We start from the raw sequence: 23,267 nt of genomic DNA, 5'->3' as shown, positions 1-23,267 counted from the left end.
GCTCCTAACCCTTTTCCCTCACTGAAATCCATGTTTATAATGCAATTTTGTTTTTAACGAGTGCAGTTTGTTAGAAATCTGAGTATTAGGTTACAAGAGCACAGACTGTTCTCTAGCACGGTCAGCACTGTCCCATTAAGGGATTTATTTATTACTCTTTGCAAGGAGAGTAATAAATAAACAAAAGCAAAATCTAGACCTCGTATGAGAGTGGACGATGTCCTAAGAAATGTGGAAGCTGGGCTTGGCAGAGGCCTGTCCTGATGAATTGCCTTAAAACAGGGACGTTTTAAAAAAGGATTTTAGAAATTTGGGTTGTAGTTGGTTAGCTTGGCTAGACTCACCAGATTTCCAGAGTGTTTAAGTTATAACTCAAGTAATGGTACAAATTAGGGCTTTTAGAACTTTTATTTGGTATTTCCAACAGACACTTACCATTTTTGAGGGGCAGTCCTTTGGAAATCCTTTGACTGGAATACCGAATACTCTTCTACCATTAATAAATGCTTTCATTATAAAATTTGTCACTAAGAAAAAAAGAATAAGGGCTCAATTAGATGAATTAAAAGGAGATCAAATCAAATTACTCTTTACAAACAAAGTTAACTCACTTTTCCTTGACAATCCAGCTCCAAGATTATGATTCAAATCAAAGGGATCTAAGTTAAAAAAAATAAGAATAAGATAATCAAATAGAAAATGCCACTATTCATACAGTAAGTGGTCTACATAACAAGAAAGTGTTACATAATTTACCATTAACAAAAGTATTAAATGCCTGTCTTTTTAATGAGTTTCAAACTTGTTATAAAGCTAAGTAATGTATATTCGCAAAGATAAGCCCACTTTTTTTTCAAAAGTATCCACCAAAAAAAGGGTGTTGCTTTATATTTGAATCCTTATAAAATCCTTCGTATTAGGAGGAGATGCTGTATTTTGAACAATAAAATACTGTTAGGGGAAGACTAACATTAGCCTGACATCACTGGATGCTAGTTTTGGATACACGCAGAGGTCACAAATATATTTAAAATGTTTTAGCACTAAATGTTCCTGCTAATTAACAAGACTCTAAAAAGTTTATTTATTTATTTATTGAGAAGGGAGGGAGGAAGAGGGAGAGGAACCTCAATCAGTTGCCTCCCACATGTATCTGACTGGGACTGAACTGGCAACCCAGGCCTGTGCTGGGTGGCCTTTCGCTTTGCGGAACAGCTCCCGACCAACAGAGCCACACTGGTCAGGGCTTACCAAGCTTTTTAAAGATCACTTTAGAAAATAATTCACCATGGACATCACAGGATGCACTCATAAGATAAATTAAAACAGCCCTGGCTGGTATGGCTCAGTGGATTGAGTGCCGGCCTGCGAACCAAAGGGTCGCTGGTTCAGTTCCCAGTCAGGGCACATGCCTGGGTTGTTGGCCAGTTCCCCAGTGGGGGGGCACCTGAGAGGCAACCGCACACTGATGTTTCTCTCCCTCTCTTTCTCCCTCCCTTCCCCTCTCTCTAAAAATAAATTAAAAAAAAAAAAAAAAAAGATAAATTAAAACACACACAGGCAATGGCTACTTGAATATCAACTTCCAGTAAAGGCTTAATATAAGAATTCCCATGGGATCTTAAACATTTGCACTCAAACATCTTAGATGAGTGGATATATGTTGTGTATGGGAACATTATTTGTTAGATGAGCCCGAAAGTGGTAGGAATGGTGAAAAAGATGCTGATGTCAAAGATGTATGTGAGATCTGAATAAACTGGTTCATAATATAAATAAATGGATGTAAAAGCACTCTAAATCAAAACACTATTTTATAAATGATTTAAAATAAATTTACACTCATGATAATTCATAATTGAAATGTTACCTGTAGATATTTACTTCCTATAAATCCTTAAAAACATAGTCAAGAAAGCAAAAAACAAACAAACCTCCCCCCCAAAACCTCACATCTTGTTTGGGGATCATCTCATTTACAAGAAGGGAAAATTTCACATATTAGTATACACAAAAAGAGTGAAGAAGCACAAACAGGCGCCCTTCCAGATGTCTGTTATGCTTCCAATGTACAATAATCGTGGACTATCTCACTCTCGTAGAGACTTATACTCACTGACAGTACCTAAGCCTTATGAGACCCTTCTCTCAGCTTAACCCTACACTAGTAACTGCTATGGGAAGGTTCCTCCCTAGCAGATTCGGTCATGCTTTCTTCTGGTAGTTTTTGTGTTAATTCTGGTTGTTTGCTTGAGATGGTAGACATATTATAACCTTAACTCCTATAGAGTTACAAACAGTTCTACCACCACTAAAATTTCTCTACTCTAGAATAACTAGTCAAGTCTTCTTTCTAGTTTACCCTATTACTCATGACTAAAGATAACCAGGCTTCCAAAATTAAAAACGAAACATGAACAATTGACAGACCATGGACACTCACTGTGATAATGGAAAGGGATAAACAAAGCTCTGTGTTTTGAACATATGAGATCCCAAAAGCCGCATCTACAACCCACTGTGATTTGAGTTTCATTTTACGTATGTTCACGATACCATAATACTATCAACGGGCAGCAGCAATGCTGAAAGTATAACCCAGAGCAGCGACTTTCACCAGTGTGCCGCAGGAAGCACCCTGGCGTGCTGCCGGAGTTTCTAAAGCATGCACTACCTGACTATGCAGTCAGGGGCACTGACCACTCTTCTCTTAGAGTGTCAAAAAAAAAAATGACAACAGCTAACACAACAATAGCCATCCAGTGTGAATGCATAAAAACTGTACCTATTTTTTTTTTTGTCGGATTGGCAAAAAATATTTTTGGTGTGCCACAGAATTTTAGTAATTAATTTGTGTGTGCCACAAGATGAAAAAAGGCTGAAAATGTTGACCTAGCGTAACACATTATTTAGGTGGTATGACTACATTAAAAAATAAAAGAATAAAAAAGTATGACTAAATCCAAAATATTTCTTAAGTCATTTCTCAGTTCATTCCAAGCATTTAAACTCAATGTGACCTTTTTACAATTAAAATCCCACAAATTAAAAATAATAAATTACAAACATCAGTGGTCCGTGAACCCCTGCATTCAATGGCAAGAGAAGGGATCACCATGGTCAAACTAAATGTCAACATTTATATATAATTACTAACAGGTCAAAACCATCCATCCAGAGCCAATAATGACCTTGAAAATTCACTCTTATTAGGACGGTTTCTAAAGCCCCACCTATCTGGAAGCTGGCTTATTACTGTGCCCTTCCTTACCCTCCAGTAAGTGTTCAATAACTGAAGGATCTGCCACGGTGACCAAAGACTGGGGTTTGTGAGAGGAGCCACATGAGGGCATCAGTACTTAAAATCAGTCCTCATGAGGGAAACAGACATCTCCCCTGACCCGGGCAGTAACGGGAAGGCCGCGCTGCCCGTCCCCGTGGCTCAGGGCTGCCCTGGAAGAGCTCTGGAAGGAAGAAGAACTATGCCCATCTAATTCAAATTCTATAGTTCTACGTTTTGATTTTACCTTCAATAACAATGTATTTTGAGGTCCATTGCTTCTTAAAAGTTGTAAGCAGATTTTTTCTTCTGATGCTAATAACATGTTCTTTAAAATCAAATTCCTCTGTGTAGAAACGAAGAAGTCCCAACCAGAGCTGCCCAACAGATTCTGTGTTTTTTCCATATTCTGGCCAACGGGTGGGCTAGAAATAGAAGAAAACAAGGGATATCAGGCTCTAAAGTAAAGTGTTAATATTAATATTCACTTATAATCTATTAAGTAAATTTGGACTTGTTTCTAATTAACTAGAGTTTAAATATACAAAATATATAATTATATAACTTTTCCTTCACATTTTAAGATACCATTTACATGAATTAATCTCTACCCTATGACTTGGAGATAGGGAGAGCTCAGGGTTTTACATGTCAACCTCAGGATGTATTCAGTAGAAGACTCTTGAAACAAACTTTAAGAGCCTTGGTGATAATCAAAGTCTTCCCAAACTCTCTGCACAAAAGCACAGAGCAAGTAATTGTTCATTTGGAAAAAGTTACTAAACCATTTGGAATTATTAGGCATTAAAGAAATCCTGAAAATAGTTCCTAAAAACTCACCAGGCTTAACAAATATGTTTCAACTTCAATCTAAACATCTGTATATGCTAGTTTTTTAAAACTATCATAATATAAACAAATATAACAAGAGGTAGTTGTTGACCATCTACACTATAGCATAGTAAGACTTTTAGTAAAGAATGTAAAAAAAAAAACCATTATTATTAAAACACGTACCAGTTCATCTATTTGATCAAAAAAGTAAATATTCCAGCCATCAACAAATATTTCAGGTTTCTTTTCACCTTTGTATATCTGCAATTAATTTTTAAACTATTAGTATGGATTGCAAACTTATGCACTGATACACAAACTTGTAGAAAAATTGTTAAAAATGTAACTACAGAGCCACAGAATTCTCGAGAAGAGGGCTCAGAGACCACCCAGCCTTACAGATAAGGAACGTAATTTCTTTTACTCGTACCTCCTGCAGGACAGGGATGACTGGAGGGCTCCTCTGCTGGAGGAAGTATAGCACCATAAGTGTGTACGCGTATGACGACAAGCTGCCTCTGGAGGCATCGCCAATGTCGCACATCTAGAGGAAAGGACAATGAGCCATGCCAAGGAAAGATCACCCATGTTTTCTGACCGCAGCTATTCTATTACCCACACGAGGAAGGTGCTTCTACAAGGAGCTAATTTATATAATTACATTTTCAAATGCTAAAATATGCCAACAAAGCCAAGTAAGACCAATTCAAAAAAAGACAAATAAAACAAAAAGAAAAACCAAAACAAAACAACCCAACAAAACAGTGGAACAGTCACAAGGAAGATCAGATAATCCTGTAGAATTTAAGACAAAATTTTAGCTTGCTGGGTAGTGCTTCCTAAATAGTTAAAAGAAGCTTTTGACATGGCTACGGTTCTTTAAAAAAAATATACACTTAATGTTTTCAATAAGGTCTGAAGATGTAATAGCTTCCTGGTAAGTCACAACAGAAAGCATACTCACCTTTGTAAATACTTTCATGGTATAGCACAAATATTTCACTCTGGGATCAATGGCTGAATAAGCAGCTAAGAGCCTTGTGTTATGAAGAGCCTGTTAAGAAGGAAATTACACAATAAGGCTATCGCTTAGAAGAAAATGTTTTAAGCTAGAATATTCTGAAACGGTAATTCATTTTAGAATAAACACATTTAAACTAAAATTAATATTTCTTCCCCAAAGATAAGCTTAACTTTCTAGATAATACTTAAGAATTGTAAGTGATGTTTGATTTCATAATCTCCATTATGTTAGTATGTCCTTACCCTAAACATCACTAAAAAAGAAGGGATATTAAAAGAATCAGTTTCCTGCAAATAGATGGACCATTCCCCAGCCTGTCCTGGCGTTATTTAAATCAAATGCCCTGAGGGGCCAGAGAGGTCCCATAAAGCCCTGAAGCAAACCAGGTGTGAGACCAGATACACTCACACAAACTCCCAAATTAAAACAAAGTTCAAGTCAAACAAAAGCACCTGCCACTCTGACCTCATTTTAAATGAATCCTAGTATTAACTTAATTCTGTTATATCCCCAGCCTCAGATCACTGCCGGGCACACAGTAAGCGCTCATAAATAACTGTTTATGAAAGAATAAATAACATAAAATGAATGGCTTAAGAGACACTTGTTTCCCTTAATCTCCCTAGAGAAAAAGCCAAGAAGAAATCTTACCAACGTGTTATACAAACTTATGTCCACTTCCAGACCACTTCTCAAGTGAAAGAACTTCACGATTGGCACTTTTGCTGTTGTAATAGGCAAGATGTTTCTCAGACCTCGGTTGAAAAAGGAGAGTATCATTAAAACACAGTTGGGTGCAGAGGCTCTCCTGTGAACATTTCAATATAAAGTGGACGTAAACCTAACTCTGCCTTGTTTCACCGTAGTCACCAGGACTCGTCAAAGAATTCTCTGCTGCTAACAAACAGGTGGAAGACTCTTTTGGCAAAGCTGACATTTGTTGAACATCTACATGTGAACAAGGCGGCGGCCACTGCCCTCCAGGAGCTCACGGGACCATATGAGTCTGCCAAACTGCTAGGCTGCCAGTTTGATAAACTCCAAAACGGAGGACTCTGTTAGAGTCTGGACTACGAGGCCCCCCTCTATTTTCTCCATGGGGCTGCATCTAACGTGAAGAAAAGTCTATGGGGCAATCACCTGATCCCTTAAAGCAGAAGTTACTTGTCACAGAGCTAGAAATTATGATCGTAAATGGAAGGAATCGACTTCAACAGGAGAGGAAGAAATTGTCTGAGCTAGGTTTTTAAAAAGGAGAATAGGCAAAAGCAGGAGGTTAGGGGATTTACCAGACAAGGAAAACTGCCCACTTGAAAGGTAGATGTCCGAAACCAAATGGCATGTTCAGGGAACTTCGCTGGAATTGTCAACTACAGAGTGGACTTGAGGGAAAAATAGTGAGTAACAGAAGAAGGGGTAGAAACTGGGAGAGGACAAAGGGTGAACATATATATCCTACTAATTATCCTTGGAGGCAAAGAGAAGCCAATGAACTGGTATAATTTGGAGAGAATCACTGACCACATCTATTTAGACAATGGCCCTGGCAATGAATGGATTGGAAACACCTGGACTGAGGAAGGGTGACCATTGAGAAAAATGATCCGGGCCTGACCTATCACGGTGGCAGGGGAATGTGGAGAAGGAGAAAGGCCTGTGTGGGAGCATCTATAACTAGATGGGTTGAGGAAGTGGAGGTAGGGTGCTAAGGCAGGAAGGCTGTTAAGAGTAAGAGTTACCATTTCCTGAGTACCTAGAATCCTTTATAAACATAACCTCCTATGACTATTCACCTGCACCTTATAGACGAGGAAACAGACCCAGAGAAATGAACTGGCTTAGGAATGTGCAGCTGGTAAATTGCGGAGCTAGAACTGAAATCTAGGTATGACTGACACTAAGCTTCCATTGAATCTAGTCCAGGACAGGCTAATTATTACTTCATCCCATTGGATGACTCCAGTGATGCCGCCGATGTATCTAGAGGGCAGATAGTTCTGATCTGGAACTTGGCGGGATGTATTAGATAAAAGAAATTTCAGCAAAACAGGTCCGTATGGGAGACAGGAAGTCTAACATATTGATGGAGCGGAAGGGCAAGGAAGTTCATGTTTACTGAGTACTTAGCATGTGCTAGGCACTGTAATTTAATGTATTGCCTTTCTTAATCTTAAGTGCTATTATTGTTATCTCAACTTTGTAGATAAGTAACGGAGTGCTTACAATGAGATTGAGTGACTTTCTGGGATCACAAAGTCCGCAAGTGGGGAAGCCAAGATGTGAAACCAGGAAGTTTGATTCCAGACATCCCCCAACTTCTTTGCTATACTGCCTCTAACTTAGCCTTTTTCTCCATCTACTTCCCATTTAGAACTTGACACTGTTTTCCATTATGACACTTAATATAAGCCCATCCTCTAAGATTTATTCACAGCACATCATCCCGGTTCTTATTTTACCATTCCAATGGTTCCTTTTTCAGTGTCCTTCCTTAATTTCTACACACAGAAATTAAAGCAGTTCTCAACTTCTCTTAAACAATCCCTTGGAATTCTTTTATTCTTGGCCTATTTCTTTCCCTTTAAGGTCTTCAATGCAGAACTTCTCCTTTGTTCTTCAAATCTGGTTGACAACTCCATCTTTTTAATTTCTCACTAGACTGGAGAAATTATAATCTTGGAGATTATATCTTCAAGGCAAACTAAATACCTCCACATGGTGTTCTCTGCAAATACTTCTATTTCTCAAGTTCCCAGACATCAGCCAGAACCCTCATATTCTTTTCCTTTTTGGACCCTGGGACCTGGAAAAGGTCTGCCTGCCCTGTTACTTAGATTATACCCTCCATAAGAGACTATGCTAGCTGCCTAAAAAGTTTAGGTTATGCTTTTATTATGGGGTTTCTTAATATCTACAGATGTTACCCTGTCTTCTAATAGTTCCCACTTGAAACTCCTCTATAAATGTGTCAATCTTCTCACTGTTCTCCAAAATATACTACAGTAATTCTCATGTTCACATCCATGCACTCTGAGGAGTGACTTCTCTTCCTATTCTTTTCAAATCACACTTACCATCATCTGAGATCAGAACAAGTGGGATCAGAACCAGCCGATCTTTCCCATGAACCTCCCCATGCAATAATTTCATACTCACTCCTCAGAAGTTATTTAATACTTACTACTATTAAAAAAAAACACCAATACTATTACCACAAATATGCTATAAATAAGCTACTATACTGTTTTTTTTTTTGTCATTATTAAATTCTAAAAATGCAAAACGCTAATAAAAAACAAAAGTATTTTAGGGCGTGTGCTCTCTCTCTGGAGCCGCCTGTGCCTTCTGCCTTTAGGCATGTCTCTGTGCTGCCCCCTCCCCTGAGCTCCAAGGGCTCGTCTTTTCCCTCAGCAACTTGTTTCCTGAGCCCACGCAGCCCCGCTGGCTCGCTTCCTCCACGGCTCACTTTTTCTACCTCTGTGACTTTCTAAATAGACTTTTGCTTATAAATACATATATATATGTATATTTTAGAAATATATATATATAAATAAAAAGTATATATATTTTAGCAAAAGATTATAGAGATACCTGAATGTTTTTTGAGGACTCTTGCCAATTCTTCAATAGTTCTTACACAGTCCAACCCCTGCAACAAAAATGACATAATGTACTGAACCAAAAATGGAAGACAAATTTCTAACCTGGTTATACATAGTTCCCATTACCTTCAGAAATAATGAAATTAATTTCAACTCATTCTATACATATTTTATTAATCAGTATTCATAGGAAATGTCCTAAGGATAAAAAAAAATCCAAACACCCTACTTACTAATTGCTTTTGGAGGCTCAACAAAGGCTGAAATCAGAGCCCCCAGAAAGATCTCTGAACCAGTGAGGACTTCCATTTCTAGGTAATTATGTAACTAAGGAGTAAGCTATGTGCCCGCATGAACAAGAGGAGTTTCTGTGCCCTAGCTAATTCATTCTGGGTAGACACTCATGGTTTCATTAAGAGCCGATGAACTGCTGTGGAGAGTGATTAAGCTCAGATTATTTCTCCATAGGACTAGCCAAAAATACACCATACGACATGAAAGTCATACAGTACATACAAGTATTCCAAATAGATCATACTTAATGTATCTGAAATTTTGTTTTAGAAATACCTTCAAAACTAGTTTACAAATCATGTAAAAATTCAATCTTGATGACGCACATTAAGGTTTTTCTATATATCGATCCCAATATTGCTTATCTCCCTTATTCACTGAAGTCGGGCTAGATAACTTGGCTATTTTCCCAAATCAGATACATCCTCAAAAGACAAAGACTTGAAACTAGGAAAAGGCATAAAAAGATCTTGGGCAACAGCAGCACCACTCATGTGGCTATACAGCATTTGGGTTGTTAAAAATTTTAAGAGTAGAGATTCAGTACTTCTCAGACTTTATACCTTTTGACAGTATTTTATATTTCATAAATGCCTTCATATGCAGCACAGCTGGCAAATCTTTTGTTTTGTAGACCACGTGGCCCGTTGCATTTATGCAATTCTGCAGTTACAGAGTCAAAGCGGCTGTAGATGATACATAAATGAAGGGGCGTGGCTACGTTCTAATGAAACTGTATTTATAGGACAGGCAGTGGGCAGAATTTAGCTTGTGGACCACAGTGCCTGCTGACTCCTGACACACATGATCCAAGCTGATATGTAACACTCTCCTGAGGCAAGAGGACCAGAAGGACCATTTCCATTTCACAGATTATTAACCAAAGACCACATGTGCAGGGACTGATGAAACCAAGTCTCTCTTGAATCCAGGTCTCTGGACTGTAAATTTAGCACTCATCACATTAAACCACATTGCCTGCCTGCTAACGAACTTCTCAGAAAACGTTATGTGGGTCTTTGCATCTACATCAGCCTAGTGGCCATGGCAATGGGACTCTGGAGAGCTTGCTTTGTTTTTCTAGAACTCCCAGATGTCGCTTTCAAATCCACTTTGTACTCCCAGTTCACAGTACAAGCCCTTCAACTCCTCACATCCACCTCTAAACTTCTTCCTGCAGTTTGCCAGACAGACCGTGCCCTGCTGAATTTGGGAAACACAAAGCCGTGCTGTCAGTCAAGGCTGTCAAATCACGCTGCCACAGCAAATGAATTTTATGTGTCACTGTACCTCAGCAGTTTCAAGTCCATTAATTGTCATACAGATGTCAAGGTCACTCTGTTTGAACCCAAATCCATTTTTGGAGGAGCCAAACAAGCTCAATTTAGTTCCTGTTAGGGATATATGAAAAGTAATAACTAATTACCTGAGTACATTTAATTTTCGGATCAAAAGGGCCCTCTCATGAATCAAAATACCCAGTTAACTATCCTGTATTAATCTCATAATTATGTTCTCTTATTAATTAGTCATTTATTATATTTTATTTCAAATTTTACTTTAAATAAATTCAAGCTCTATATGGCATGAAAGATTACCAGGTGCCACTTGATTCCTGAATATAAGGAATTTTGAGGAAACTGTGGATCACCTAAACATATTTAATACTGTAAGCTTACTACTTTCTAAATAAATTCACTTTTTAGAGATGCGAACTGACTCTAAACATAATACTCAATGAAATTCACTTGCTGGCACCTGCTAAGAGAAATCCTACACTGCAGCCGTCTTCCCTGTTGGAAAACTAGGACTGGCCGACCAGTGGCCACCCTAGGTGCATCACACAACTGCAGCCCTGTCCCAGTCACTGCAAGATTACATTCTCATTCTCCTAATAAAGGTGACTGCAACACACGGACACTTTCTGAAGGAAGGTGGCGCGCCCTTCTTTTCTTAAACACAAAGAATTATTTACCTGGAAACTCCTGTCTTATGAAACTTTCTAGGTTTTGCCGAATATGTTCGCGAGCCTGATCTTCTAAAATAGTTGGAGAAAAATCCTCTGTTTAAAACAAAAACATTCAGAAACAAAGATTGTTCACATTCTCTGAAAACTATGTTTTTAATAAAATAAAACTTAAAAGGTTTAAAAATAAAAGCCCTAAATTTTGTGTCTTCTTGGTAGACAGCATAGGTAATATAAAGTAAAAAAGATGCCTTTAAAAAAAAGAAAGATTCTATCACCAAGAAATGGAAACTAATCTGAACAAGGGTTCCAGTACTGGGTTTCAGAGACTCCAGGGCTTGAAAAGGGCAGCTTTCATTCAGGAAACTCTCCCAGAGTTTGAATAAAAGTTTGTGAGTATGCGTGTATGCATATATTTATGTGGGACCTACAGTTCCCTTTCATAGTTTATAACCTCCAAAAAGGTTTAAAACACCAGCTGGGAAACGACAGTACTCTAATCTCAAGACTTTAAAGATCCTCCTTCCCTGTCTTTAACAACGTTTTGTTATGCATCCCAAACAGGATGCAGAATACAGAATACTGTTACAGGATACACAGAATACTGTAGATACAATGGAGAATGGAAGACTTAGTCCTTATAATAGGACTAAGGTTAGTGATTCAGGTGACTCTAGAGAAACTTCAATGTAACATTTTAACAAATCAAAACAAATGTTAGTAACTTACTGTAACACTGGAAGCAAACTTGATCCAGGATATTTAAAAATTTGGGTGTTAATGGTGGCAAAGGTTCCAGCTGGATTCTTTTGAAGTCCTCAGGGCAGTCCTTCTTCAGATGACCCTCTCGTTTGCACAAACTGCACACTACCATGGGAGACTGCAGGAAGGCGGCCAAGACAGGACTTAAGATAAGACTTTATTTGCCCATTAAAGAAGTCCCGAATCTTCTTTTAAAAGTACATGGTCTACTCTCCACATTCCAAAGCACTAGAACTATAACGTGCAGCCATTCCAAACTATCGGAGATGAGGGTTCCCTTGATGGCATACTCCAGAGGAAAAGGCAGGGATTTTCACTATCAACACCATTCCCTTCCTCTCGTGCAAATTCCCGCGAGTCTAAGGAGGGAAGTGGACCAGGGACCGGAGTGAAAGACCAACTCATTAACCACCATCAAAATGGGGGAGAGCCCTGTCCTAGTAAATAAAGTTGAAAGCACGTGCATTACAACTGTTTTAAGTCTCCCAGTTCTAGGACTGGCACTGATTACCTACCTTGCCTTTGGTGAAGGTGAGTTTACTAAATTCATAGAAGAAATCAGATGGACCCACAGTTGAATTTTTTTCACATACATTTTCCTCCTTAAGATTGATTTTATTAAGTTCCATTAGTAGAGCTCCATCCACATCTTTTCCACATTCTTTCAAGTCTTCACACTTAGACTCGCCCACCTCCTCATCCTCTTCAGACAGGGCACCCTCATCCCCTGACCCAGTGTAGGCATTGTCTAACTCATCTTCTTTAGCACCATCATCCTTGTCTTCTTTTCGGGTAATGGACAGCCTGGGTTCTTCATCCTCTTCCTCCTCATCCTCCTCTTCATCAGAGTGAATGATTCCTGATGTCTGGTCCTGTCTGGAAGGGGCAAAGTGGTTTAAAGTGTCTTCTAGTTCATCAGTACCTTCTAAGCTTTCTTCACTAATATCAACGTTGTTATCTAAAGAAGCAAATCCATCACACTCTTTAGCTGTAGGATTTTGGAAGCCTTCTAAATCCAGACTGCTACCTGTCTCAGTATTCTGCGTGCTATCAGAGACAAGAGGCTCTCCATGTTTGCTACTGCTGAAATCTTGAGCATCAGCAGTCAAAGGATGCTTGCCCTCCCTTCCAATTTGTTCTTTCTCAGTTTTACTTCTTGTTTCTTGATGGTGTACATTAACATCCTCACGATCATCACAACTGACTTCTGCCTTGCTGCAGCTTGAGTTTTCCAGGTGTACACTGCCGTGTCTGTTTCCTGTTTCCTCCGCTGGTGGGCTTCCAACGCTTTCAGCAGTCTCTTTAAGAGTAAGTGGCTGTACCTTGCAGGTGTTTGCAGCTGAACTGGGAGCACTGGCACCTTGAGCCACAGCTGAGGTTTTGAGTTTATAATTTTTTGCTTGTAAATCTGGATCATGCTTTGCTACTTCTTTAGAATGTTCTGAAGTAAATGTAACAGTACTCAGAGGCTTTGGAAGGCTAGATTTTGTAATTTTATGTGGAAGAGCAAAATATTTATACGTTGTCCTTAAACAATGAAGTATATATTCAAAAACAGGTTGATTATTTAGGGTCCTTGCCACATTTCTTTTAACAGAGTAGGGATCTGTAACAACAACAAAAAAAATCCACCAATGCACACACCTGTATCACACGTCTGAAAAATTAGCCTGCTCTAGATAAAAACAGACAACAAATAAACCAGTGTAAAATTTAGCATGTTATCTTAAATATGCTTTCAAAAACTTGGGGGTAAGGAGTAAGAAGATACAGTTTAAGAACAAAAAGAAATGTTTTTTTCAGCTTTATAAGAGAACCCATTCTGTTCTGAACCAGTACCCCTTCCCTATTTTGTTCTGTGACTGTGGAGGTAAAAAAGATGTCGTAAGTGTGGCTCTTGCGCCCTGGGGAAGTGAGGACTTCCCGCCAGGCTCCGCTGAGTGCTCTGCCTCCCCACTCAGCCAGGCCCTGTGGTTTGTAGAGCTTACCTCCACTCTTCTGCCCTGGGAAGCCCCATCACTGAACTGGCTGGGCTGAATTCAGGGGTGAGAGGGAGGCACCAGGAGGAGACACCACTTCTCTCAATCTTTTCTCCTCCCCTAGACTCCAGCAGGTTAGGCAATTGGCCAGAAGAGCTGAGCCAGAGAAACTGCAGGGGAGGGTTTAAAAATGTGAGATCCCTATGACTGCACACAGAATTTATGCAAAATGCAAAATGCAAAAAAAAAAAACCAAAAAAAAAAAAAAAACACCCAAAAAACCCTCTTACGCAATATAAAGCTTGAAAAAAAAAATCAAGCAAAAATAAGAGAATAAGAGAATTCCATTTAAGGAGATTCTTTAAATTATTTCAAGGAGGAGAACTGAGATTTCTAGAGAGGTTTCAACTTTCTGACTTTGAAAACTGAGAAGTGCTGGTCCACTTAATGAAGTCTATAGGGCACATCAGTGTGTCTGTTATACAATGTTTTCAATTAATGAGCCTTCACTAGAAAAAATGTTTTTATGAATAAGTTCTAAATGTTACTGCAGATGTTCCAAAACTAACTATTCTTTCTATGGTGAGGAATCTAACAAAGAATGTTATTTTTCTTGAGAAAAGGCATCTTCCTCAACATTTGTAAAACTAAACAACATCAACAACAATTTATGAAAGGACTGAATCTAAAAATACAGAAATGAGAAAATTAAAAGAGAAAAGGATTCATACATCACTGGGAGAAAACTTTTCCAAGGGTTCAAGTTGTTAAGCAATTTACAAAGAAAGCAAGGACTCAGCCAGCCATTATTTTAGTAGCTCAAGTAGTAAAAATATCTTACTGCTGCACTTAAACAACTTAAAATGGACAGTTTGGTCCTTTGAAATGACCAACCATAACACATGCAAGATTCTAGTGATTTATTTCACTTTTGGGGTTAGGCCTACTTACATGTAGGAGCTGAAAACAGACTGAAATAAAAAGCATGCTGTTAGACTGGTGCCTTAAAACAAAACAAAACAAAACAAAAAAGAATTAAAGATAAGCATTTTGAGATACCTTCAATGGCAATGCGCTTTTTGGGCCAATCTTTTGATTCACGAGATATCATTTCTTTGACTCGGATACTTATGACTAAATCAGCCAAATTAAATTCTAAAGCATAGAATCGAAGCAATTCCACCCAGAGCTGCCCAACTGGTACTGAAGGTTGGTGTTTTAAATCAAATATTAATGATACCTATTAATAGCAAAGAGAAAACACAGGTTATTTCAGATGTCGGCACAATCTAAAAAATTAAGAGAACATTCAATAGCATCATATTTACAATGATATGAAAAACCTTAGCAAAGACATGAATTTGACAAACCGTTTAGATAAATCATATTCCAGTGTCAATTTTGCTTGTGGAAAAATAGCTCTCCTTCACTACACTGCTGGTATTGGAGTGTTTTAAAGTCTTGTCACTATCACAGGAACAGACAGGCAGTTGTATGTAATCAGGCAGCACTCCTAATGTCAAAGTTTTACTGACAGTGGAGAACTGTGCATCTCTTTCTACTCTCGGCACTGAGCTCTCCCTGTTTCTGCCGCTGGGGGGAGCCTTCACAATGTAACACATAGAAATGGGGGGCAGCTGAAGGCACAGAACAGAAGGAAAAATGCTCCTTTCAGTTGCTCTGAGAAGCTACATAAGCTCATTGAATCTGTCAGTGATTTTAAATTGATTTTAAAGTAACTATTGGTACCAGGAATTCATGCTAGTTTTACATTCACAGACTCCTGACAAGTTAGAACACACTGTGATGTAATATACTAGAAAGCACACAGGACTTAGAAAAAAATGTGTCTGATACTAATTCTGCCACTTCATACTTCTTAACTGCTCTGGACTTCGCTTCTTTATTCTCAGTGGGCAGTACAGTTCAGTGGCTGAGAGAACTGGCTTTGGAACCAGACGTGCTTAGGTATGAAATCCAATTCTGCCCCGTACTAGCTGTGTAAGATCCTCGTTAAGGTATATAAGCTGTCTAAGCCTCAGTTTCCTCATGTGAACAATGGGGATCACAGTACCCACCTCACAGGGTTGTTGGGAGGACTGAGTGAGAGAGTGTCTGAAAAGAGCTTAGCACAGTGCCTGGCACACATGTTCAAAAAATGGTCGCTACCATTATCTGCAGAGTAGGGATGATACCACCTATAACACAGGATAGTTATGAGGATTAAATCAGAAACAAGGGAAAGCAGATGTGTTTGCTCTCTGTATTTTGACACTTAGATATAATCTTTTAAGTACAAGAAATCCATTTATCACTGAAACATAAAGTCACAAGTGTAATATGCTCTTAAGAGGCAACCTAGTTCAATTCCCATCTGTTACAAGAAGCTGAAGCCAAAGAGTTTTACATGACTTGCCAAAGGCCCTACTGCTGGTGAGTGGCAGAGGAGAGCTACGTCTCCCATCCCAGGACAGCGCTCTGGCAGCACACCATGCAATTTCGATGGAGTCTAGACCTCGCTTTCGGAAGCGGTGGCATGATTATTCTCTCCGCATAAAAATGTACAGATATTTAGTTGGACTTACAGTGATAGCTTTTCCTTCTAAGGTATACAAATTTGTTCCCAATTGTACTTTATTATATCAAGCTTCAAAACAAGTAGTATAGTATTTTGTTAACCAGTAAATCTCAACCATGAAGGTTCTGTCTAATAAGACAGTCATCAGGTGGATTTACAAAGAACTGGTTGAAAATGGAAGCTAAGTCCCAAACACTATAGTTGAGGACACAAAGAAAACCCCTAGAAACTGGAAGCCTCATTAAATTTCAGCTCTTTATCCATAAGCCTTATTCAGCATTACTAAGAATTTTTAAGCATCTCACTGAAGTGACTTGATAATAACCGTAATATGAAACTTAAGAGACCTTTGACCTGTCTAGACTAGTGGTACTTAAGCTGTTTTTTTTGTTATTATTATTTTTTAAAGTAGAGAACACTTTCTTTTTTGGCACTGCGTTAAGCATCCTATAAATCAAGACCTACGAGAGGATACCAAAGTCATCCCCATTTACAGGTGAGGAAACTGGGGCACAGAAAGATTAAAGCACTTGCTCCAGGACACACAAGCTCGGAAGCGGGGGAGCTGGGACACAAATTCGCATCCTCTGGCTCCACAGCCTGTGCTGTTGTCTACTACTGGATCCCCAAAGGGGACACGTCAGGAGTGTTGCTGTGCTGGTGGCAGCTGAGAAAGAGAGGCACCAATTCCCCCTTCCTGTCTCAAAGAGTCCAGAAAACACAACTGAAGCATCTAGGATTCACCACTGTCTCCTCATTTTAGGCCTGGACTGGAAGAGTGACACGACTTACTGCTGTAAAGCTGGGGTTAAACCCTGGTCTCAGAAATGTTTTGTGGGTATTACTGTCATTTCACCCCAAAGGGTTATAAGGAAGGTTGTGGGGTTTTATTACTAGTATAATTACACTGCTTGGATTTTTCTTTAAAATTCAAGTGGCATTTCTTTCCTTACATGTAAATTCCCTTGCCCACCTCTAATGGTATGAATGGAAACAAGTTCATATACTTATTCATTGTTACTTTACTAATCTGAGGTTAACTTTTCATATATTTAAACCTCATAACACCATCTAAGACATAACTACTTTGAGGATAGATAATGGATTTAGCTTTGAAATCTCAGTATCTTTCACAGGGCCCTGCACACAGAACTACACCAACAACTGTGAATGCAACGATCTAAATTTTTACCTTTTCTCATTATCTACTGAAAGGACTGCATAGATTAAGCAATGAAACATCTATGAAACTGTTAAGGTGGTTGAGGAAAGAAGAGAGGACTGATTAACTCATAAGCTCCACACTTAATGACTGAATTAAAAATAGATGGTAGAACTAGAAGTGAGACAGAACAGACCTGTCCCCTTTTAACAGGTACTTTTTTTGATGCCTCTTCTTTTGCTGTGTCTGCATCCCCTGTGGCATTATCAGTGTATTCCCAGACCACAACGTCTTTCTGAATATCTTTTAGGCTGAAGTTGCCTAATTTATTTAGTGAGAATCCTTCAATCTAGGAAAAATTAGACACACATTATTATAAGGCAGAAACAATATTTTATCAATCAGAGCTTATTAATCCTGGAAGGACTGAAAAGGACACCTACGGTTCATTGAAAATATACAAGGTATCAGTTATGAAATATCTGAGATATCTGTAAACTTCAAAATATTTGTTGAAGTAAAAACCAAAGTTTTTAATTTTATTTTTACTTTTAGACAGAGGGGAAGGGAAGGAGATAGAGAGAGAGAGAAACATCAATGTGTGGTTGCCTCTTACATTCCCCCCACTGGGGACCTGGCCAGCAACCCAGGCATGTGCCCTGACTGGGAAACCAACTGGAGACCCTTTGGTTCAAAGGCCAGCACTCATTCCACTGAGCCACACCAGCCAGGGCTTGTGAAATAATTCTTTAGTAAATAGTGTAAGAGAAGGCAACATGGCCCAAGCCTAAGGCCATGAGTTCTCTAGTAAAACTGTCTGGGATCCAATCCCAGCCCCGAGAGTGGGGGGAGGTAGAAGAGGGTATATATCGTGGAAATAAATGGTGATGGAAGGAGACTTGACTTGGGGTGGTGAACACACAGTATAGTAAGCAGATGGTGTATTACAGAACTATATACCTGAAACCTACATAATTGTATTAAACAATGTCACACCAATAAACTTAAAAATATACAAAAGGGAAAAATATCTCAGTTCCCTCATCATGCACTTACTTTAGGTCTTAGGCTTTTATTAAAAGGGTAACACTCGAACCTCCTTCATGGGATAATTATGACATGAAATAATGAAAGGATTCAGAAACAGGGTGTGGCACATAGTAAATGCTCAATAAATGGAAAAAATTGCTTCTATTGATATTGTTGAGACGCAAAGTGCTGAAGAACTGTCTGGGCTCAAAAGGTCTAAGAAACATGGACCCAAGATGAGCAGGTTTCTTTAGTGCACAGTGGGATTTACCACAGCCTTCAAACAGGCTAGTGTGCAACACAGTGAACTGTGGGGTGGGGTGGGGATGTGGCACGCCACCTTGCAAATGCATCTCTACATCGGACGGACTACTTCTTCGGTTTAGCAGAGCAATCCTTCAACAAACCAAACCAAACCATGTTGCTACCAGTTATAATGGTTTCCTCAAACTCAGGATGAAATTCAGTCCTTTCCAGGGCCTAGAGAAGGCCCGTGTAATCGTGTAATCGGGCCCTTTGCTACTTCTCTGACCTGTCTTCGCGGCTCACAGCTGACGTGTGCTACTCCTTTTGCTCGGAAAATTCTTTCCCTCAACAGTCACACCCCCCCCCCCCCCCCCCCCCCGTTCCCCCTTACTGCATTCAAGCTCTGCTTAGATACCTTTTCTTCTAAATAGATCCTCCCCGTTCACCTTCTGTCCTTCTTCCCTGGTTTAGTTTTCCTCAGAGAAATTACAGCCACTGGGTATGTAGATCTGAGGAAAAGGATGCCATTTCGTTCACTAGTCTAACGTGAGCATCCGGAACGGTGCCTGTCACCAGTAAAAGCTCAGGGAGGACTTGATGACTGACCGAAAGAGCAAACCACTCTCTTACAGAAAATACTCCAGAGCACACAAAGGGTACTGTTTGTTAGATATATGTATTCAATTATTTTTCTTCAATTCTGTGGCTTATGTTTTTGTTTTCTTGATGGGTTTTGAAGAGTTAAAAGCTTATCAATATTTTTCTCTATCTATATGGTTTGCAATTTTAGTGTTCGCCTTAAAAAACCCTTGCTTATTCCCAGGCTGCAAAGATTTCTCTCCTAGGCTTTCTTCTGGGCATTTTATGGTTTTAACTATGACATTTATGTCTTTCATTCATTTTGGGCTAATTTCAGAGTATGGTATGAGGCAAAGGTTTAATGTTCATTTTTTTCCTTTTATGTATATCTAGTTTTTCCAGCATCAATTGCTGAAAAGACTTCCCGTTCCCCCAATAAACTGCTTTATTCATTGCTTTCATTAGGGGGAAGTCATTCAGACTTCCAGACTCCTACTTGTATCTGACAGGAAGGGTTATTTAGCAACTAAGGGTTGGCTTTGTTCTCTCACTCCTTTCCACCAGGACAGGAGCCTAGCAGATACCTTCCCAGGGCCCTGGATTCTTTCACTGCAGGACTACAAACACAAAGAGAGCTCCCTTTAGACAACCGGGGCACCGCGAACGGCAATCCCTTATGCCAGGACAGGACAGGGTTTGTAAGGGGCTTACTCTGCTTTAGTCTTTATTCCTAGGTCCTTGCAGACAAAGGGCACTGCTTAATTCCCAGTCTATTAAGTAAAAAGAAAAAATTCCCTATAATCATATTTTTTTCTATGTATTCATAGTAAAGAACTACTGCTCTGGTATAAGCTCCTTAAATAATGAGAATTCTACACAGAGTGTGAAGAAAGGAAGTTAAAATACCCAATGTGTCAAAGTTAGCTTTTTACCAAGTGAGACTTGCTATAAAGACTTTATCAAGATAAATACCTCAGGAATAAAAGTGAGGTTTCTAAGAGGATGAGAATAATAACATCTGGATGTTGAGATGGCTTATTCTTCAATCTTATTTTATGAATAAATCAACTAAACTTTATCCAGAAAGAAAGAATGGTCACATAACTGAAGTTTACTTTTTCTTAAAGATAATAACCAAAGTATTATTCAAGAGGTGACTACTAAGTTCTGCATCAATAGCAATACTTACATTTTCTCTGTTTCACAGGGATTGGGGAAAAAAGAAAACTGAAGACTAGAAATAGAAATTAAGTTACAGTGAACCAAATGCTTCCTGCAGTCTGTCTGGAGGACAGACGTACATTCAAATATCAAATTATGAAACGGTGCCCAAAGCAAGCATGTACCAAATGATGGATTCAATACGGGTTCACCTCCTCTTTGTTCAAAATCCTCAGGATCACACGTGTTTCCCATGTTAAGTGTTTCCTTCAGTTTAGACAAGTTTTCCCAGCAGAGCATAGGCAGCATCTTGGAAACCAATACATTAATATTTCAGCAGTGAAAGGTATGACTGTTCACACTTGTAGGATAAGTACATTCATGTCAATTCTGAGTAGGTTTTTAAATTCTGAAATTAGGCAGAGGTATTGTGTGGTCCGGTAATAAAAATCAATATTGAATATATATCCAAAAAAAAGTTTTATACCCATGATCCTAGATAAACAGGAAGAAGGGGCTCTTTCCTCTGTTGAAGAAAGAAAACGGTCATCAGGGCAAACACGTAGGGTGGCAAACCTCCTTCTTCGGGGCGATCTATACTGCAAAGCTGCAAAAGAGAGAAAAGAGGGTAAGCATTCTTTTGTACGCATTTGTCACTTACACAACGTAGTCTAAAACCTGTAACTTCTTTTCCTTGTATTATATGATTTACTCTTCAGAATAAAACACCACAGTGACACAATGTAAAACCTTCTAATACTTTTGGAGCAACCACATATTGTGGTTTTGAGTAATAGCTTCAATCTCAAATTTTTAATCTTGGTAACTACCCTTTCTCGTGAAGGACCCTAAAATAATATTTTGTTTCATTTTTTGACATCCACAATCATCCATTCACTTGTTAATGAAATAAAAATGATGGTTTGATTCCAAGTGCAAGCCAACTAGCTTCACTCAGTTTAACGGCCCCCTCATCCTAACCTACTGCCTTGAAAAACGCACGCTTTGACCACAGAGGTGATCAGGGAGAGAATGTGGGCAGATTCATTAACACGAACAGAAACAACTTAAAAAGCATAGCCTACTTAGTGATAAAGCAGGAGACAGCTTTCAAACTATGGCATACTGTCATTATCAATTCACCTCATTAAGAGCAGGGTATTCTCTGTTCTTTCTGGATCCAAGCCATAGGAACTACTGTATTTTGCTACGTATAATGTGCACTTTTGCCCAAATTTTTGAGGGAAAAATAAGGATGCACATTATGCATGGGTATAATGAATGTATTTCATGCCCCCACGTATAATGCGCACAAAATGGGGGTGCGCATTACACGTGGCGAAATACTGTATGCATACTTACTGCCACGTGTTAATCAGTAAAGCTTTGGATTTTCTCCATAAAGCACCTGTACAGCAACTCAATTTTATAATCATGATGGGACCTTACATTTTGGGGAAATGTTAAATGCTCTACTGGTATTTCAATTGGGATACTATGAAAATGTAAGCAAGACCAGATAGATACCGGTTTTCAATTTTGGGAGTTTCTGGGTATATTATTGGAAATAAAGCTTTATCTCAAACTTTCCTGTCCCTAAGAACCACCTCATAAAACTAGTTAAAATGTAAAATTCTTGGGCCACATCCTCTGGGGTTTGCCCCACAAATCTGATTTTTAATAAGACCTGTAAATCATTTCTATCTTTTGAGCAATACAGTTAGAGTGAAAGAGAAACAGCAAATTTCCTTTTCTGTGCACATGGTAAGTTTCGGTTCCAATATTCAGATGTCTACTCTCTTGATATCTATAAATATGCATCTAAACATTTGAGATTAAATAAACCACGCGAAAATCAAGGCATACTGCTTACGCATAAATTGAATGTATTCATGCATTTGAACACTAACCCTACCTTTGCCCAGTACCTAAATGCAATCACCAAAGGAACCAGCTTCGATTCCAGTTTTCCAAGGGCAGTTAAATGATTTGTTGTCAGACAAGCATTTTCATTTCCTGCACTCACTTTACAAAAGAGACCACTGGTGGGGGTTGAGAATGAGGATGGGAAGGAAAAAGAGAAAGAAAAAAACGTGTTATATCGTTTATCAAGTATCTTTTATGCCAACAACAACTAATTTATATTGATAAGTACTTAAAGTAAAAAACTCACTAAATCTTTCTGGGTCATTTAAGAAACTGATTTTTTTTTTTTATTTTAAAAAAGATAGGTCAGTTATTTTCTGAGTCAATTTTACTTTTCAGAACTAAAACTAAGGAAAATACTATAAAATGTTTCATTTAGGAGCATGAATTCGTATTTGTAAGAGTTCTCCCAAGAGTTGGAGGACTCTGCCTAGTGAACAACCATTATGGCCTATGAACCCCCCATTTAGGAGTACTAACAGTAATTCTTCCAGACGGAGGGACACATACATGGGTGAAGTCACACCAATGGCTATTTAGCACTGCTAAAAATTCTGCTAAAAAAGATGGCCAACAAAGGTGATCAGAGCAAGTAAGTATTTCATAAAGCTGTTTTTTTTTTTTACCATGTTGAAATGGGTTAAAATGTTTCCTTCCTCTTTGCATCTTAAATAATTCTCTTCTTTTTAAAACACTGTTTCCTTTTGTATCAATTGCCAAAAGTATAGGGAGAATGCTGGTAGTAAGCCTATGAAATCAACTACATAAGGAGTCTATCATTCTAGAAATTGGACACTAAGATTTAGTGAAGTACGTGTGCTTTTGGCAAACTGATATTTACTATA

The 23,267-nt window shown here is 38.7% G+C and overlaps 1 protein-coding gene across 5 annotated transcripts in view; it reads right to left on the bottom strand.

Moving 5' to 3' along the window:
• Window positions 1-23,267, bottom strand: part of TUT7 (terminal uridylyl transferase 7) — a 52,694-nt gene that overhangs the window by 16,967 nt on the left and 12,460 nt on the right. For all 5 annotated transcript variants that reach the window (XM_024559934.4, XM_045195294.3, XM_045195293.2 and 2 more), the window contains exons 9-24: window positions 22,412-22,538; window positions 20,984-21,103; window positions 17,678-17,830; window positions 14,801-14,981; window positions 12,278-13,368; window positions 11,730-11,880; window positions 11,010-11,096; window positions 10,325-10,425; window positions 8,730-8,787; window positions 5,790-5,893; window positions 5,079-5,168; window positions 4,545-4,658; window positions 4,298-4,375; window positions 3,528-3,705; window positions 612-659; window positions 436-527 (exon numbers count right to left, since the gene is read on the bottom strand). In XM_024559934.4, the coding sequence (XP_024415702.2) occupies window positions 436-527; window positions 612-659; window positions 3,528-3,705; window positions 4,298-4,375; window positions 4,545-4,658; window positions 5,079-5,168; window positions 5,790-5,893; window positions 8,730-8,787; window positions 10,325-10,425; window positions 11,010-11,096; window positions 11,730-11,880; window positions 12,278-13,368; window positions 14,801-14,981; window positions 17,678-17,830; window positions 20,984-21,103; window positions 22,412-22,538 (2,773 nt within the window). The remainder of the gene's footprint in view (window positions 1-435; window positions 528-611; window positions 660-3,527; window positions 3,706-4,297; window positions 4,376-4,544; window positions 4,659-5,078; window positions 5,169-5,789; window positions 5,894-8,729; window positions 8,788-10,324; window positions 10,426-11,009; window positions 11,097-11,729; window positions 11,881-12,277; window positions 13,369-14,800; window positions 14,982-17,677; window positions 17,831-20,983; window positions 21,104-22,411; window positions 22,539-23,267) is intronic.

Source organism: Desmodus rotundus, chromosome 1, assembly GCF_022682495.2.
Source record: "Desmodus rotundus isolate HL8 chromosome 1, HLdesRot8A.1, whole genome shotgun sequence".
Classification (NCBI taxonomy): Eukaryota; Metazoa; Chordata; class Mammalia; order Chiroptera; family Phyllostomidae; genus Desmodus; species Desmodus rotundus.
Note: the sequence above shows the minus strand (reverse complement) of the source record. Positions and strands in the feature narration are given on the sequence as shown.